Raw genomic sequence first — 17733 nt, 5'->3', positions numbered from 1 at the left:
CCTCCCCCAGTTCAGACTGTCAGGCAGCCCGCCCCTGTATAAAACGCGATTTATTTAAAAATTCTTCACGTCTATGGCGTTTTAATGTGTTGGAAATAGTCATGAAATTATCACAAAGATGGAGAGACACAAAAAACTACCCTTTGTTTTTTTGTTTTAAATATGTTTATTTTCTTAGAGCCTGACAGACAAATTCAGGGTATAAAAACCCTGCTTACATTGTGATGCAAAGGATAAATCAGTTCAGTGCAGGTTGTGAGTGTTAGCGGATAATTAGCTTTAATTAAACTGTTAATTACTGAATAGTGTTTTTAATCGGTGCTCCGCAGTCAGTTCATGTCTTTAGAACCTGCTGTTACCTGTTAGCCGTTAGTTCTGAGCGGCTAGCTGTTAGCTCCACGGCTAATGAATTCATGAACACGGAGCGGTTCTCATAAAGGAGGCTATTCTAACTACCGGAGCTGCTTACTGCTTCATTAACTCCCGTTAAACTGCCTCCGCCACCACAGAACCGTCTGTCCGGTACCGGTGAGCTCCGGTACTTCTGTTGTTAGCGCGGTGCTAAGCTAGCTGGATGCTAACGGTCTGCTTGGGATGGAAACGGAAGAGTTACCGGAGACACTAGTCGGTAAGAATCACCAACAGGTTACCGTTAACCGGCCCGATAACTGATTAGAGGTAGTTAGAGTTTACATAACCAACCAGATAACAGGTTAATGTTAACATAACCAGTCAGATAACAGGCTCAAGTTAACATAACCAGCCCGATAACAGGTTAAAGTTAGTTAAAGTTAACATAACCAGTCAGATAACGGGTTAAAGGTAGCATAACCAGTTAGATAACAGGTTAAAGTTAGTTAAAGTTAACATAACCAGCCAGCTAACAGACTCAAGTTAACATAACCAGCCCGATAACAGGTTAAAGTTAGTTAAAGTTAACATAACCAGTCAGATAACGGGTTAAAGTTAGCATAACCAGCTAGATAACAGGTTAAAGTCAGTTAAAGTTAACATAACCAGGCAGATAACAGGTTCAAGTTAACATAACCAGCCCGATAACAGGTTAAAGTTAGTTAAAGTTAACATAACCAGTCAGATAACGGGTTAAAGGTAGCATAACCAGCTAGATAACAGGTTAAAGTCAGTTAAAGTTAACATAACCAGCCAGATAACAGACTCAAGTTAACATAACCAGCCCGATAACAGGTTAAAGTTAGTTAAAGTTAACATAACCAGTCAGATAACGGGTTAAAGTTAACATAACCAGCTAGATAACAGGTTAAAGTCAGTTAAAGTTAACATAACCAGCCCGATAACAGGTTCAAGTTAACATAACCAGCCCGATAACAGGTTAAAGTTAGTTAAAGTTAACATAACCAGTCAGATAACGGGTTAAAGTTAGCATAACCAGCTAGATAACAGGTTAAAGTCAGTTAAAGGTAACATAACCAGGCAGATAACAGGTTCAAGTTAACATAACCAGCCCGATAACAGGTTAAAGTTAGTTAAAGTTAACATAACCAGTCAGATAACGGGTTAAAGGTAGCATAACCAGCTAGATAACAGGTTAAAGTTAGTTAAAGTTAACATAACCAGCCAGAACACAGACTCAAGTTAACATAACCAGCCCGATAACAGGTTAAAGTTAGTTAAAGTTAACATAACCAGTCAGATAACGGGTTAAAGGTAGCATAACCAGCTAGACAACAGGTTAAAGTCAGTTAAAGTTAACATAACCAGTCAGATAACAGGCTTAAGTTAACATAACCAGCCAGATAACAGGCTTAAGTTAACATAACCAGCCAGATAACACGTTAAAGTCAGTTAAAGTTAACATAACCAGTCAGATAACGGGTTAAAGGTAGCATAACCAGCTAGATAACAGGTTAAAGTCAGTTAAAGTTAACATAACCAGGCAGATAACAGGTTCAAGTTAACATAACCAGCCCGATAACAGGTTAAAGTTAGTTAAAGTTAACATAACCAGTCAGATAACGGGTTAAAGTTAACATAACCAGCCAGGTAACAGGTTAAAGTTAGTTAAAGTTAACATAACCAGTCAGATAACAGGTTAAAGTTAGTTAAAGTTAACATAACCAGTCAGATAACACGTTAAAGTCAGTTAAAGTTAACATAACCAGTCAGATAACGGGTTAAAGGTAGCATAACCAGCTAGATAACAGGTTAAAGTCAGTTAAAGTTAACATAACCAGGCAGATAACAGGTTCAAGTTAACATAACCAGCCCGATAACAGGTTAAACTTAGTTAAAGTTAACATAACCAGTCAGATAACGGGTTAAAGTTGACATAACCAGCCAGGTAACAGGTTAAAGTTAGTTAAAGTTAACATAACAAGCCAGGTAACAGGTTAAAGTTAGTTAAAGTTAACATAACCAGTTAGATAACAGGTTAAAGTTAACATAACCAGTCAGATAACAGGTTTAAAGTTAAAGTTAAAATAACCAGTCAGATAACAGTTTAAAGTTAGTTAAAGTTAACATAACCAGTCAGATAACAGGCTAAAGTTAAAGTTAACATAACCAGCCAGATACCAGGATAGAGTTAGTTAAAGTCTGGATATGTTGATCCTATCAGAATAAGTCTGGATATGTTGATCCTATCAGAATAAGTCTGGATATGTTGATCCTGTTAACAGAATAAGTCTGGATTTGTTGTTTGTGTTTTTAGAGCGGGCGAAGATGTTCTGGGCTGAGGAGGACGTGGACCAGGCGTTTGACAGGGTCTTTGTGTACCTGGACCACCTGAAGAGGGTCCTGAAGGCCCACACGGCCACAGACAAAGGTTTGGCTCCGCCTCCTTCCTGGTTTTAGCGGCGTAGTGTTTCCGTGGTGATGTTGGTGTTGTTCTTCAGAGTACGTCCAGGCGCTGCGGCTGTTGGAGTGTCTGGATGGTTCGTCCTCGGCATCTCCGGTGGATCAGGACTCCTCGGTGGTCCAGGTGGTCATCGGCTCAGGTAAGACCGGTCTGGAGGTGCAGCAGCCACAGGTGAGCCTCGGTTTCACTGTGTTCTCGTCTACAGATGAGCTGCTGCCGGCTGAGTTCTCCCACCACAGCCCGGCCTCCGATGGAACCTGCAGCTCTGCAGCGCCACCAGCAGGCCGGGAGGAGTTACTGCCACCACTGCTGCCGGAACAGCTGCAGTACCAGCTGCACACCTGCTGCAAGGTGACTTACCTGGAGCTGTTCTCCTGTTCTACCTGGAACTCTTCTCTTGTTCTAACTGGAACTCTTCTCTTGTTCTAACTAGAACTGTTCTCCTGTTCTAACTAGAACTGTTCTCCTGTTCTAACTGGAACTGTTCTCCTGTTCTAACTGGAACTGTTCTCGTGTTCTACGTAACTGGAACTGTTCTCGTGTTCTACATAACTGGAACTGTTCTCCTGTTCTACCTGGAACTCTTCTCCTGTTCTAACTGGAACTCTTCTTCTTCTGTTGTAACTGGAACTCTTCTTCTTCTGTTCTAACTGGTACTCTTCTTCTTCTGTTCTAACTGGAACTCTTCTTCTCCTGTTCTACCTGGAACTCTTCTTCTCCTGTTCTACCTGGAACTCTTCTTCTCCTGTTCTACCTGGAACTCTTCTCCTGTTCTAACTGGAACTCTTCTCCCGTTCTACCTGGAACTCTTCTTCTCCTGTTCTAACTGGAACTCTTCTCTTGTTCTACCTGGAACTCTTCTTCTGTTCTAACTGGAACTCTTCTTCTCCTGTTCTAACTGGAACTCTTCTTCTCCTGTTCTACCTGGAACTCGTCTTCTGTTCTAAATGGAACTCTTCTTCTCCTGTTCTAACTGGAACTCTTGTCCTGTTCTGCCTGGAACTCTTCTCCTGTTCTAAGTGGAACTGTTCTTCTGTTCTAGCTGGAACTCTTCCTTTGTTCTAACTGGAACTCTTCTTCTGTTCTAACTGTGGAACTCTTCTCCTGTTCTAACTGGAAATCTTCTCCTGTCCAGACCTGCCTGCCCAGTTTACCCAGCATGCCTCAGTCCACGCCTCCGTTCTGGGGTCAGAACCCGCTGAAGGTTCCGCTGCTCTGTGGCTTTAAGAGGCTGAGCGCCGTTCCTCTGATGTCATCGCCCAGAGGGGGCGGAGCCAGCGAGGACGAGGGCGACCCATGTGACTGGGACGTTATCTACAAAACGCCTTGTGGACAGAGCCTCCGTAACTATGATGACGTGATGCGTTTCCTGCTGGCGACAGAGAGCTTTGACGTCCTGCAGGTCAGCTGGAAATACTCTGTTACTGGGGAAAGTACTCGAGTACTCCTAGAACCAGATTACACACGTCTTTACTGACATCATTCATTTAATAAGTATTATTATTTATGACGCATCAATGATTTACATTTTTTACATATTTTTTGTAAATTTTGTGAAAGTGTTTATTTTATAAAAGATTTAAATAACTTTTAAATTAATTTATTGTAATTTAAATGTTTAAATGTTTGAATTCGAACCAGAATCCGTCGTCTTCTCGCTGCAGGTCGACTTCTTCACCTTCAGCGCCGCCGTCCGGTTGGACCCTCCCCCGACGGCGGGCCCTCGGCGCCCGGAGCAGGACCTGAGTCGGGGGGTGGAGCCAACACCGGTGGAGCTCTGCGTCGGGGACGGCGGCGTCCGGCCGGCAGAGTTCCGGTACCGGAAGGACCGCTGGCCACATGGCTGCTTCCTGAGCCGTGGCCCGGCACTGTTCCACGCCTGCTGCGACTGTCTGGACGGCTGCAGCGACGCACGCAGCTGCGCCTGCATCGCCATGACCACCGGGGGGCGCCACTACAACCACCACAGGCTGCTGGAGCCGGTGCTGTCAGGGTGAGAAAGAACGAGTGAAGGTTGTTCCAGATGGTGGTGATGATGAAGGTGATGAAGGTGAGGGTGGTGTTGCCGTGGTAACCCTCCTTGTCTCCAGGCTATACGAATGCGGTCCGTGGTGCGGCTGTGACCGGTCTCGCTGTCAGAACCGGCTGGTCCAGCGGGGGGTCCGGGTTCGGCTGCAGGTGTTCCAGACTCCGGACCGTGGTTGGGGCGTGCGCTGCCGTGACGACCTGGACCGCGGCACCTTCGTGTGCGTGTATGCTGGCGTGGTGCTGCAGCGGGTCCCTAGTCCCACCGAGCCGCCGCCGCCCAAGCTGACCCGGGCCGACCTGCCGTCGGACGACGAGGTGGAGGTGGTGACGGAGTGGCTGGCGCCACCGGTGTTGGAGGGGCGGAGCAACCTGCTGGAAACCCCGCCCTCACCCACATCCCCGCCCACCTCGCTGCCGCTGCACGTCCCCGTGATCCAGAGACATGCTGATGCTGCCGCCATGCCTCAGGACCGGGACAAGGTGTGTCTGAGTCTGTCTAACCAATCAGGAGCCTGCAGGCCCTGTGGCAGCCAATCAGAGCAGACCAACAGAACGACTTATTTTTGGCACATTTCCTGACTTTGTATAAATAAGTTTCACTTTTTATACACTTTGTGTTCTTTATTTTATAGACTTTACCTAAAAATTATTTTTTGTTCTGATAGAAAACTTTGTTTCCTCATTTAGTTTTACTTGTAGTTTTACTTGTAGTTTTTTTTTGTAGTCTTCTTCCTGGTTTCTGGTCCTGCTGTAGTTTTACTTGTAGTTGTATTTGTAGTTTTATTTGTAGTCATCTTCCTGACTTCTGGTCCTGCTTTAGTTTTTCTTGTAGTTTTACTTGTAGTTTTATTTGTAGTCCTCTTCCTGGTTTCTGGTCCTGCTGTAGTTTTATTTGTAGTCCTCTTCCTGGTTTCTCGTCCTGACTGTAGTTGTATTTGTAGTTTTACTTGTAGTCCTCTTCCTGGTTCCTGGTTTCTGGTCCTGCTTTAGTTGTATTTGTAGTTTTATTTGTAGTTTTACTTGTAGTCCTCTTCCTCGTTTCTAGTCCTGACTCCAGGCCGCTGGTTTTTGTTGTCATCAGGTTCAGATGGTTTTGGTGGGAGGAGCCGAGCCGACGCCTCCTTCAGCAGGTAAACAAACAAACATAAAGACTTATTAATATTATTCACTTTATTTGTGGTTTTCATTCAGTTAAAGACAGAAGTGACGATAAACAGCCCTGATTGGTTCCTGTGTGTCAGGTGACCAGAACCAGAAGCTTTCCATGACGACGGTGCTGCAGGTCAGAACAAAGATGAACGTCCAGAAAGACTTAAAGAGGACGATGGACGACGTCTGTCTGATCGACGCCAGCAGGGAGGGGAACGTGGGCCGCTTCATCAACGTAAGACAAACAAATAAATAAACAACATAAAGTAACTGCATAAACAACACAAACAACCACAACACAAACAACACGAATGATGCCAGCAGGGAGGGGAACGTGGGCAGCTTCATCAACGTAAGACAATAAACAAACAACATAAACAACAACACAAGCAACAAGATAAACAACAAGAAATAAACACTAATGATGCCAGCAGGGACGGAACCATGGGCCGCTTCATCAACCTGAGACAATAAACAAACAACATAAACACACAAGATAAACAAATAAACAACAACAACACAAGCAACAACATAGACAACAAGAAATAAACAACACTAATGATGCCAGCAGGGAGGGGAACGTGGGCCGCTTCGTCAATGTGAGACAATAAACAAACAATATAAGCAACAAATAAACAACATAAACAACCACAACATAAACAAAACAAACAGCAATGTAAGCAAAACAAACAGCAGTGGGGTTAGGGTTAGGGTTAGGGTTAACCCTAACCCTAACCAATCAGGTACGAGTTCGGCCATCCCATGTGACGCTACTCAGCCAATGAACTGGTCTCTGCATTCCAGCCGCTAAACATCACAGCTCTGAGTTCAGAAAACAGGTGAGGGACAGACGAGAGGAGGACGGACCAAAAGATAAACTAGAAAAGCACTCAGAGAACGCAGTGCTCCGCCAAGACTGTTCATTCCTCAGTTTGTGTGTTCATAAATCACAGCAACATAGAATCTGGAGATTTAATATAGATGGACCCACAGACTAACTAAATAAATAAATAATTGCCTTGCGTCAACACAGGTATGTGTTATACATGCGTACATTATGTAGTAAAGATACCGAATTGATTGACCTAAATATGTAACGGAGTGAATTGATGCAGGTAACTGAAACTGCGTTCACTTGTCATGGTTACGGCGACGCCGTGCCGGCCGCTATATCTCACAATGGAAAATCCTTAACAAGTCCGTAGATCCAGACTATAAGCTGCATCACTGCCAAAATCTAATGAGGAGGTCCTTGTGTCATTTCTGACCTTCCCTGAAAATTTCATCCAAATCTGTCAATCTGTTTTAGAGTAATGTTGCAGACAGACAGACAGACAGATTCACAGACAAACGTACGCCGGTCGTCACAGAACTCCTCCGTTCCTTGGCGGAGTAATAAACAAGTCGACACTGAGAGGAAAGTCGTCCTGCACATGTTGACTATGTTTGGCTCAACATCCAGCTGTAAGCAGCTTCTCAACTATGAATATAATCAAACTAAATCTGCTTCCAGACTCACCAATGAGCTCCAGATGTGTTTAGAACGACCCTGACACAGTTCAGACCAGATTCAGAATATTGACAGCCCAGTTCTCCCATTAAGCAGCAGAGATATAAAGGGAGTGATAGAAGACAGGAAAACATGTAAAAGTGTTCAACTGTTTACATGTTTTGAGATTTAGGTATTGTTAAAGATGAATATAAGTTGGTTCAGGTTGTTCAGTCATTATTTTTCGCTTTATTTTCAGATGCACAGTTATATTAAAAGTTATTTATTAATAAATGTTATTAAAAAATGTAAAAAATAAATTTTCTGGACCTTTGCTGTAATCCATTTTCTCTGACTGGACTTCTTTGAATTTTAGTTGAACACCTCTGCGCTAAACAGCACGTTGGCCCTCTTTTTGAATACAAAAACCCCCAAAGACAGAACAGTCCACCAACTTACAGTAATATGAACACTCTGCAGGAAGGAGTTTTCTTTTCATTAAAGCACAGGTGTTTAATAAACATGTGCGTATATATTCCCTTCTTTCTTGAATCTGTTTGCTCACACAAAATGAAACACGATTAATATAGATTAAAAATGAATGATATTTAATTAATCGAAATTAATCCACAACTATCCTGTGATTAATCTGATCAAAATTTCTAATCGTTTGACAGCACTAAAATAAACAAATAAACAACACTAGTGACGCCACCTGGCATCATTAATGTTGTTTATTTGTGTTTATTTGCTGTTTATTTTTATTTTGGTTATTTCAGTTTACCAACGTGAGAGATAATAAACAACCTAAACAAACAACCTAAACAAACAATGTGAACAACATAAATAAACAATATAAACAACATAACAGCGTAAACAACAACATAAACACCAACATAAACACATGGATCTCCAGTCCTGGCTGAACCTGGGGTCCGTTTCACGAAGCAGGTTTAGTGAAAACTCTGAGTTTGTTAACCCTGAAATGAGGGAAACTCGGAGTTTTCCGTTTCACAAAGGGAGGTAACTCAAACCCGAGACAGAGGGGTAACTCTCGCCTGTTTCACAAAGAGAGGTAACTTAAACTCTCGGTCAGTTACCATAGTAACAGACTCTCTGACTCTAACCTGGTCAGGACCAGGTTTATCTCAGTAAACCTCGAGTTTCTCTCTGTCTCCTTCCTCTTTCAGCCACACACGTTATTTCATTTCCTCATTCATTCAGTCAGCTGGTGAGTTTTGGCGAAGTCTAGTTCTGCCGTGTGTCAAAATTACGTCCTTTTATTAACGATCCAGTAGATGAAGGGGCAGCATTACTGCACAGAGAATTAAATATTCGTCAGGAGATTGTTATCAGACCGCGCATAGAAGGTCTCGCATTTCCGGACAATTATCTTTTAGAGCGGTACCGTTTCACGTCACAGTCCATAATCTACATACAACCTAATCCGTCCTTACATTTACAACATGACCAACCGCAGTCATGCTCTCACATCCCAGCAGATATTGTGTGTTGTGCTGCGGTTCTTTGCAAATGGATGTTTTTTATATAATGTAGGAGATGCAGAGCACTTAAGGCAACTGTATGCAGGACAGTCAGAAAAGTGTGTCTGGATCTGAAACGACTTGTACCATCTTTGTCGTTTTCCCTGGACATATATATATATATATATATATATATATATATATATATATATATATATATATATATATATATATATATATATATATAGAGTTGGCTGAGTAGAAGTCTTTGTTAGTTTAAATAGGCTTAATTATTTAACAGAACATGATATGGATGCAGACATTTAGGCTATGTGTGGGATAAAACCACTGCACAGTAAAACAGCCACCTAATATTTAGGCTACTTTACAATGTAAAACATGATCAAAATGAGGTAGCTCCATGAGATTATGCTGACTTCTTACCTGTTTTAAAAATGTTTTTACATTTCATCTTAAGCTGCTGCCACATGCGTTTCTTCCCTGCAGGATTGCACCTAAATGAAATAACTTAATAGTCTACTATTCAAACAGTTTTCCTGTAATATTATTGTGATTTAAACTTACGCATTGACCAAGGCAGCAATGTTCTCCCACACCGTCTCCCTCTCTTTTGCAGCTGCAGGTGTTGCACTTCTTTCTAAAAACGTGCTCAAACTCGCTATATAAGCGCATTAAGATTTCCAATTCAAACGGTGTAGTCCTCCGCTTCCCCGTTGCCATGGTGACTCGTCGAATCGGTGCTCCATTGATACTGGCTTTTCAGAGTTGTGGTGCACGCGCTTAACTCCGGGTGAAACTACTCTGAGTTGATTAAACCAACTCAAATCAGCCGTTGTGAAACCGAAAACTCAGAGTTTTCTATCTCAGAGTAGATCAACTCAGAGTTCAGGGTTAAACTCAGAGTTTGTTGAACCTGCTTCGTGAAACGGACCCCAGGTCTCTTTATCCTGCTGATGGTTCTTCCTGTTTCCGTTATTTTATTGTGTTTATCCTGTAGTGATGTAAATCACCTGACTGACCATATTTGGATGTTTGACTCCGCCCACAGCACAGCTGCCAGCCCAACCTGTTCATGCAAAATGTCTTCACGGACTCCCATGACCCCTCCTTCCCCGTCGTGGCGTTCTTTACCAGCAGGTGAGTGGGAGGCGGAGCTATCTTCAGGTGATCTCTGCCGGTTTACCTGTTCAGTAATAAATGTGTTTCCTATCAGGGCGGTGGCGGCCGGTAATGAGCTCACCTGGGATTACTGCTCCGACACACCCACCTCCTCGCCGTGGCAGCAGGAAGTGGTTTGCCTGTGCGGCGCCGACAGCTGCCGGCGGAGGTTCACCATCCAGGAGAAGCTGTGTGACGTCTGCGACAGTCGGAAGGAGGCTCAGTGAGGTTTATATCGATTCTACTGGTTTTATTAGGAAACTTTGTAATAAACATTCAAATCACGGACGAGTTCAGGTGCTTTTATTTTGAAGGACCATCAGGATGCGTTTGTTCCTCCTTGAACAGAGCTGAAGGTTTAAACTGTTTTCAGCAAGAATAACCCTTTAAACTATAATAAACCTTTATATTCTAATAAATAAACCTTTATATGATAATAAATAAACCTTTGTATTATAATAAATAAACATTTATTTGATAATAAATAAACCTTTATATTATAATAAATAACCCTTTAAATCTACAAATACTGCAACAGAAATACTATTTAGCTTAAAATGAACCTTTAAACTATAATAAATAAACCTTTGTTATAACTAACCCTTTATATTATTAAGACAATACAATACAATAAGGAGTAAATAACCCTTCTAATAAATAAACCTTTAAATCTACAAATACTGCAACAGAAATACTATTTAGCTTTAAATAACCTTTATATTCTAGTAAAGAAACCTTTACACTATAATAAATAAACCTTTATATTCTAATAAATAAACCTTTATATAATAAATAAACCTTTAAATTATAATAAACCTTTATAGTCTAATAAATAACCCTTTAAACTATAGTAAATGAACCTTCAAACTATAATAATTAAACCTTTAAACTATAATAAACAAGCATTTATATCCCATTTATAACCCTTGAAATCTACAAGTACTGCAACAGAAATACTGTTTAGCTTAAAATGAACCTTTAAATAATAAATAAACCTTTATATTCTAATAAATATTTTTTAAACTATAATAAATAACCTTTATATGATAATAAATAACCTTTATATAATAATAATAATAATAATAATAATAATAATAATAATAATAATAATAATAATAAACTTCATATGAGCTGCAGTTCTCTGATCGGCCGCTCCACCAGGGGGGCGCTGTGGCCTCCACCAGCCCAGAATCTGCAGCCTCCTCCTCTTCAGAAGAAGCAGAGCTGCTCCGGGTCCAGACACCGACCTTCCTTCGGACCCTGTAGCTGACCATGAGCGCTCTCCTGCGGCCTGCCTTCCTGCTCCTCCTCGGCCTCTCACTGGCCGTCCTGCCGGCGTCCTGCTCCCGGCTCCGGGTCCCTCCTCACGACCAGGTGGCCCGGATGGCCCGGTTCATCGCCCACCGCTGTGACTGGGCCTCCATGGCCACCGTGTCCACCCACCCCCCGGTGGTCGGTCAGCCCTTCTCCAACGTCTTCTCGGTCAGCGACGGGCCTCCCGGGGCCAGCTCCGGGGTTCCCTACCTGTACCTGACCCGGATGGAGGTGTCGGTCCAGGACCTGCAGGTGAGTCCAGGTACAGACCTGGTAGAGGGTCTGGACCGGTCAGAACCTCCACAGAGAACCCTAAAGAACCCTTTACACTCTAGATAATATAATATTTAAACTCATATTTATGTAGAAATATATATAATATACATATAAATGAGTTTAAAGTATAAATATTCCAGAAAGAACAGAAGTTAACTTCTGTTCTTTCTGGAATATTTATACTTTAACCTCATTTATACATATAAATGTATACATAAATATGAGGATAAAGTGTAAATATTAGTAATATTTCCGTACATGGGCTCTCTTGTAGGTTCTTGACGTTCCACCTTGGATGAGAGGTGGAACGTCTTCAAGAGCCAACAAGAGAAGTCGTTTTGTGTCTTATTTTTGTCGTTTTGTCTCGTTTTTGTCGTTATAGTCAAGTTAACTTCTGTTCTTTCGAGAATATTCACATTTTATACTCATATTTATGTACAGATCTGTATAAATATATGTAGTATATGTATTTATGTGTATCCTATATAGATATATATAATGTGTCTGTACATTGACTTATGTTGTTTGTGTAATATTTGTGGTGTTTCCAGGTTGTGACTGTACACCTGTTGACATTGATAATAATAATAACGTGAGGAGGTTCTAAATAGATGTAATAACTAATAAATAACTTTATTGAACTTTTATTGAACTTTCTATAATTAATAATCTAGCTGCTGCTTTAAATGTTCCACAATAAGTGAATAAAACTCCGGTTTTCTGTACTATAGTGACTGTTAGCTGCAGCATGACTCAGCAGTTTGTACTGACGGTGACTCAGCAGTTTGTGTCATGTGAGGCTGCAGATAAGAGAGTTAATCTCTGAAAGTGCTTGAAGCAGCAGAACAGCAGCAGCAGAGTTCTGGCTTATTACTGAAGCAGTAAAATGTGTAAAAATCTCCAGATAAAGTTCAGTTTTTATTGAGGACAAAGTTTACTGGACAGAAGAAGAACGTCTAGATGGAACCAGTTAAAGCTGAACGTCTGATGGAGGCTTTTAGCTGGAAACTGATGTGAGATTAGAAATGACTCCAGACATGTTGGTAGTCAGACTCACTGCACAATGATCCTGAACCTGAACTGTTTTTATTTAGGATATAATCTGTCTAACTTTATTATTTAGGGAATAATCTGTCTAACTTTATTATTTAGGATATAATCTGTCTAACTTTATTATTTAGGGAATAATCTGTCTAACATTATTATTTAGGATATAATCTGTCTAACTTTATTATTTAGGATATAATCTGTCTAACTGGTAATAAATTCAGATTTCTGCTTCACTCAGACTACAGATGATAGTGATACCTAGAGAGGTCAGTAGGTGGCGCTACTTCCATCTGAATACAACATGGAGCAGATATAAAGTTAACTAATCCGTAAAAGACATGATTGACCTTTTAACAACATGTTCACTATTTATTCTGGAATACAACCATGGAAACAGAATAAATAAATCTAGTTTATAACAGCAAGCTATAGTTCAGTTTAAATAACAACAGAAACATTAAATTGCTCTAAGAACTGGAAACTTAGTCAGAAATAAAGAATTATATAATAAATCCAGTTTACTGCAGACAGCTAGCTACACTTTTCTCTGATGTCTCTGACTTCTTCTCCAGGTGTTGAGGTGATGTTCATTCTTCTCATATCCAGATGCTGAGTTCCTCTGGAATCATCTTCATTAATAAATCAACACTCAGACTCTGTTCAGCTCTGATTGGAGGCTTCATCACCTTCAGTTAAAGCATTTATGGAGCTTCGTACACTGTTCTTAATGCTGCAGCTGTTCCAGATGTTTCTATGGAACATACAGACTGTTCTTAATGCTGCAGCTGTTCCAGATGTTTCTATGGAACATACAGACTGTTCTTAATGCTGCAGCTGTTCCAGATGTTTCTATGGAACATACAGACTGTTCTTAATGCTGCAGCTGTTCCAGATGTTTCTATGGAACATACAGACTATTCTCAATGCCGCAGCTGTTCCAGATGTTTCTACTGTTCTTAATGCTTAATTACCTTTCCTGTCCAAGTGTGTTACGTGTCTTACCTGTCCTCTCCAGGTGTGTTACGTGTCTTACCTGTCCTCTCCAGGTGTGTTACGTGTCTTACCTGTCCTCTCCAGGTGTGTTACGTGTCTTACCTGTCCTCTCCAGGTGAACCCCCAGGCGTCTCTGTCCATGTCTCTGGCTCAGACTGATTACTGCAGACAGCAGGGCTTCGACCCTCAGAGTCCTCTCTGTGCTCATATCATCCTGTCTGGATCCGTGCTGCAGGTATACTCACCTGTTCTCACCTGTTAGTCCAGGTGTTCCAATCCGACCAATCACACGCCTCCTCTGCTGTCTCCAGGTAAATGGGACAGAGGAGGAGTTTGCAAAGAAATCTTTGTTTGTTCGACACCCGGAGATGATCGACTGGCCGACGGACCACAACTGGTTCTTCGCCAAGTTCAACATCACTCAGGTACTACTAAAGTACTGCAAATAGTACTGCAAAAACTACTACTAGTACTAACTGGTTCAACATCACTCAGGTACTACTAAAGTACTGCAAATAGTACTACTAATACTAACTGGTTCTTCACCAATTTCAGCATCACTCGGGTACTACTAAAGTACTGCAAATAGTACTGCAAAAACTACTACTAGTACTAACTGGTTCAACATCACACAGGTATTGCTAAAATACTGCAAATAGTACTGCAATTACTACTATTACTACTAACAAGTTCAACTTCACACAGGTACCGCCAAAGTACTGCAAATAATACTACTACTATCAATATTGTGAATAGTACTACTAGTACTGTGAATAATACTACTAGTAATACATCGGTACTGTGAGTAGTACTACTAGTACTGTGAATAGTACTACTAATACTGTGAATAATATTACTTGTACTACATCAGTATTGTGAGTAGTACTACTAGTACTACATCAGTACTGTGAATTGTACTACTAGTACTACCATCAATACTGTGAATAGTAATAATACTACTAGTACTATGATTAGTACCAGTACTACATCAGTACTATGAATAGTACTACATCAGTACTATGAATAGTACTACATCAGTACTATGAATAGTACTACTAGTACTACATCAGTACTGCGAATAGTACTACTAGTACTACATCAGTACTGTGAATAGTACTACTAGTACTACCATCAATACTGTGAATAGTACTAATAATACTACTAGTACTATGATTAGTACTACCATGCTCCATGTACTTTTCGGAGTAGTTCAGGTGTTAAACATGGCCGTCTCGCTCAGCCAATCAGAGTGCAGCAGCAGCTCACCTGTCTCCTCCTCCAGGTGTGGGTGCTGGATTACTTCGGTGGGGTGAAGACCGTCTCTCCGGAGGAATACTTCCAGGCCACGCCATTCAAAGACCACTGATGGGAGTTGTAGTCCTAGCGGTGTGTTTGTAGTCCTCAGGGGGTGGCCATGTTGATTTAAAGGAACAGCGTCTCTTTAAGAAGATCCTGAAAACCCAGAAAACGTCTGATTTATGGAGAAAATCGATCATTTTAGTGGAAAATCTAAAGTTTTCAGACTTTTTGAGGAGGATATTTAAATATGAAGCTTAATTTAGTAAAACATCAGGGTTTATTTTAAATTTAAAGATGTAATTGTGACTTATTTTTGATAAATCTTTATTTTTTTATCTTTTCCAGATAAGTGCCTCCAGAATCATGAGACTAAATGCAGATTTATTCTGTAATGAACTTTATCACTTTATTCATTCAGAACATTTAAATTCTAAATTATATAAAAAATCTTCTCATTTAATTTGTTCATTTCAGTGTTTTTAGACTTTGGTTGGGATTAAAACATTTAAATTCGGCTTTTAAAGTGAATAAATCTGCATTACATGTGTGAAAATGTGTTTTTGTTGTTTAGGTTGGACATAAATCAGAACATTTAGATTCATAATTGAACCAGTAGAAACCGTTGAATTAATTCAGAGGAAACCTTTAAAGTCATTTTATGTTTTCTCTGAATTATTGTTGTGGTTTTATAAAACAGTTTTTATACTCGTTTAGTTCTAATAACTCCATCAGAGGCTTTTATTTAAACATATAATCTTTATTTTTAGTCATGTTGCTGCAGAAAACCGACTTTATGACGAACAAAACACACAGGAGACCACTCTTATTTTGAAAAATGCTTAAAAACGAGCGTGTTGTGGGCGGGGCTTGAGTCGGCTATGGGCGGGCTTTGTCTGGTGTGGGCGGGGCTTCCGTCATCCTTTTGATCGGGATATTGCTTGAATCAAAGTTTCCTGTGAAACGTGATTGTTGTTTGTATAAAGGTTTGAGCTTAAAATGAAACGTTTGGATTCAGTTTATATTTCTTCTAAATGTGTGAAAGTCTGTGTGGACCAAAATAATAATTCAATAATTCATAGGGGTGTTCTTTAGTGTTCTAGATCAGTGGTTCCCAACCTGGGGTCCGCGCCCCCCCAGGGGGGGCGCCAGAGATCTGAGGGTGGGTGAAGTTTTGTCTGCTCTGAGGCCTTGTCCACACGTAGCAGGGTTTTTGTAAAACCGAATATCCTGTCCCCTCCGTCTAGAAAAAAACTTACATACACACCACCTCGTTTTTAGAAAAAAACTTCATCCACACCTAACCGCATAAGTGCGTTTTTAAGCACATTCATAAGCATGCCGGACCTTTAGGTGGCAGTAGTTCCCCAAATCCTAGCAAGGTGGTGGAGAATAACCGTCCTTAACGTCGTCCTTCACCTGTATTGTTGAATGTGGAGCAGTATCTGGGCTTGTAAAAACAAGCAAGTAAAAAGCGCCTGTACAAGAAACAGCGGCCAAAACCTTGTGAGAGCATCCATACTGTTACCGAATGTAAACACAGGTCGCATATGTGACTTAAGAACATATTTTGTCGCAGGCGGTGACGTTTCAAAACGCAAAACCCCGGTTACTGATGTCCACATGCAGACGCATAAAACAGAGAATTCGCAAATCTTCACTTTGGTCGGAGTTTTTAAAAAGAATCGTTTTTGATGACGTAAATCTGCGTTTTCGTGTGGCTGATAGGCCGAATCGTAGAAAAATATCTTCGTTTTGTGAGATACCCGGCTACGTGTGGACAAGGCCTGAGGCTGTGATGTTATAAAAAAAATAGATTTTTACATTCTGGATAAAATCAGAGTAACAGACTCACTGTGTCATCACAAGTCTACCTATAAAACATTTTCAAAACACATTTATTTGGTCTTTCTTCAGGTTGGCTTCTAGTTCATCCAGATTCATTAGTTTGTGTTACAGTTAGAAAATTACTGACGGGAACGATGTCTGAAAAACGCAAAACAGGTGAAGATTCATCAGTACCTAAAAATTCTGGCTATACCTCGAGAGTTACCTTAAATTTGGTTTTATTAAAGGACAAGACAGAATTATGTTATTTGTAGTGAAATGCTCGTAAATGACAGCATGAAGCCAGCGAATTACGGCGACGTCAGGAAATAAAACACAGTTTGGTAAAGTCGGAAAGATATTCACAAATTCGGACTTCCGGCATCAATAACTCATTAAATATACGTTGTCTAAACATAAACGATGCCTCTTTTCCATCGTTGTAAGGTAGACAATATGCTACAAGCCCAGTTTAATCAAAAGTCGCTGCAGAAATGACATTGGTGTCTATGAGCAGCTGGCTGTGCGACAACTGAACAGGAACCATCTGCAAAATGCAAAACCGCTGCAACAGCGAAGAGACACAAATATTCAACACATTTACTGCAGCCAGCAAGTGACTTCTGCTGCTCATACTACAACTCTTGGTTTGGTATTAAATATTATTTTTTCATAATTTTAAGCATTTTTTTAGTTAAAAAAAAATTAAATAACTCTTATGTATTGTAGTGTCACCAAATTTACTGCAGCCATAAACTCTCCTCCTCGTCATAGTACAACTCCTAGTATGATATAAAATATAATTTTTAAAA

At 40.7% G+C, this 17733-nt stretch overlaps 2 protein-coding genes across 2 annotated transcripts; both read left to right on the top strand.

The window, feature by feature from the left end:
• Window positions 1–51: 51 nt before the first annotated feature.
• setdb2 (SET domain bifurcated histone lysine methyltransferase 2) lies at window positions 52–10450 on the top strand. Its single transcript, XM_023266431.3, has 11 exons — window positions 52–628; window positions 2690–2803; window positions 2874–2975; window positions 3042–3187; window positions 3972–4238; window positions 4501–4829; window positions 4927–5344; window positions 5946–5994; window positions 6106–6248; window positions 10056–10144; window positions 10221–10450. The coding sequence occupies exons 1-11, from the start codon at window positions 595–597 to the stop codon at window positions 10390–10392; spliced, it is 1863 nt and encodes a 620-aa protein (XP_023122199.2). The 5' UTR covers window positions 52–594; the 3' UTR covers window positions 10393–10450.
• A 909-nt stretch (window positions 10451–11359) lies between these two features.
• creg1 (cellular repressor of E1A-stimulated genes 1) lies at window positions 11360–16099 on the top strand. Its single transcript, XM_023266433.3, has 4 exons — window positions 11360–11731; window positions 13914–14033; window positions 14110–14223; window positions 15081–16099. Exons 1-4 carry the CDS (start codon window positions 11438–11440, stop codon window positions 15162–15164), a joined length of 612 nt encoding a protein of 203 aa, XP_023122201.1. The 5' UTR covers window positions 11360–11437; the 3' UTR covers window positions 15165–16099.
• Window positions 16100–17733: the final 1634 nt, after the last annotated feature.

The sequence above is a fragment of the Amphiprion ocellaris genome, chromosome 24 (genome assembly GCF_022539595.1).
Source record: "Amphiprion ocellaris isolate individual 3 ecotype Okinawa chromosome 24, ASM2253959v1, whole genome shotgun sequence".
NCBI lineage: Eukaryota > Metazoa > Chordata > Actinopteri > Pomacentridae > Amphiprion > Amphiprion ocellaris.
The sequence above is the reverse complement of the archived record's forward strand: the minus strand, read 5'-3'. Positions and strand labels throughout refer to the sequence as shown.

Coding starts and splice junctions, on each gene's coding strand:
- setdb2 (XM_023266431.3), top strand. CDS start 595: ATGGAAACGGAAGAGTTACCGGAGACACTAGTCG. Junction 2,804..2,873: donor CCACACGGCCACAGACAAAG/GTTTGGCTCCGC, acceptor GTTGTTCTTCAG/AGTACGTCCAGGCGCTGCGG. Junction 4,830..4,926: donor CTGGAGCCGGTGCTGTCAGG/GTGAGAAAGAAC, acceptor CCTTGTCTCCAG/GCTATACGAATGCGGTCCGT.
- creg1 (XM_023266433.3), top strand. CDS start 11,438: ATGAGCGCTCTCCTGCGGCCTGCCTTCCTGCTCCTCCTCGGCCTCTCA. Junction 11,732..13,913: donor TGTCGGTCCAGGACCTGCAG/GTGAGTCCAGGT, acceptor TGTCCTCTCCAG/GTGAACCCCCAGGCGTCTCT. Junction 14,224..15,080: donor CCAAGTTCAACATCACTCAG/GTACTACTAAAG, acceptor CTCCTCCTCCAG/GTGTGGGTGCTGGATTACTT.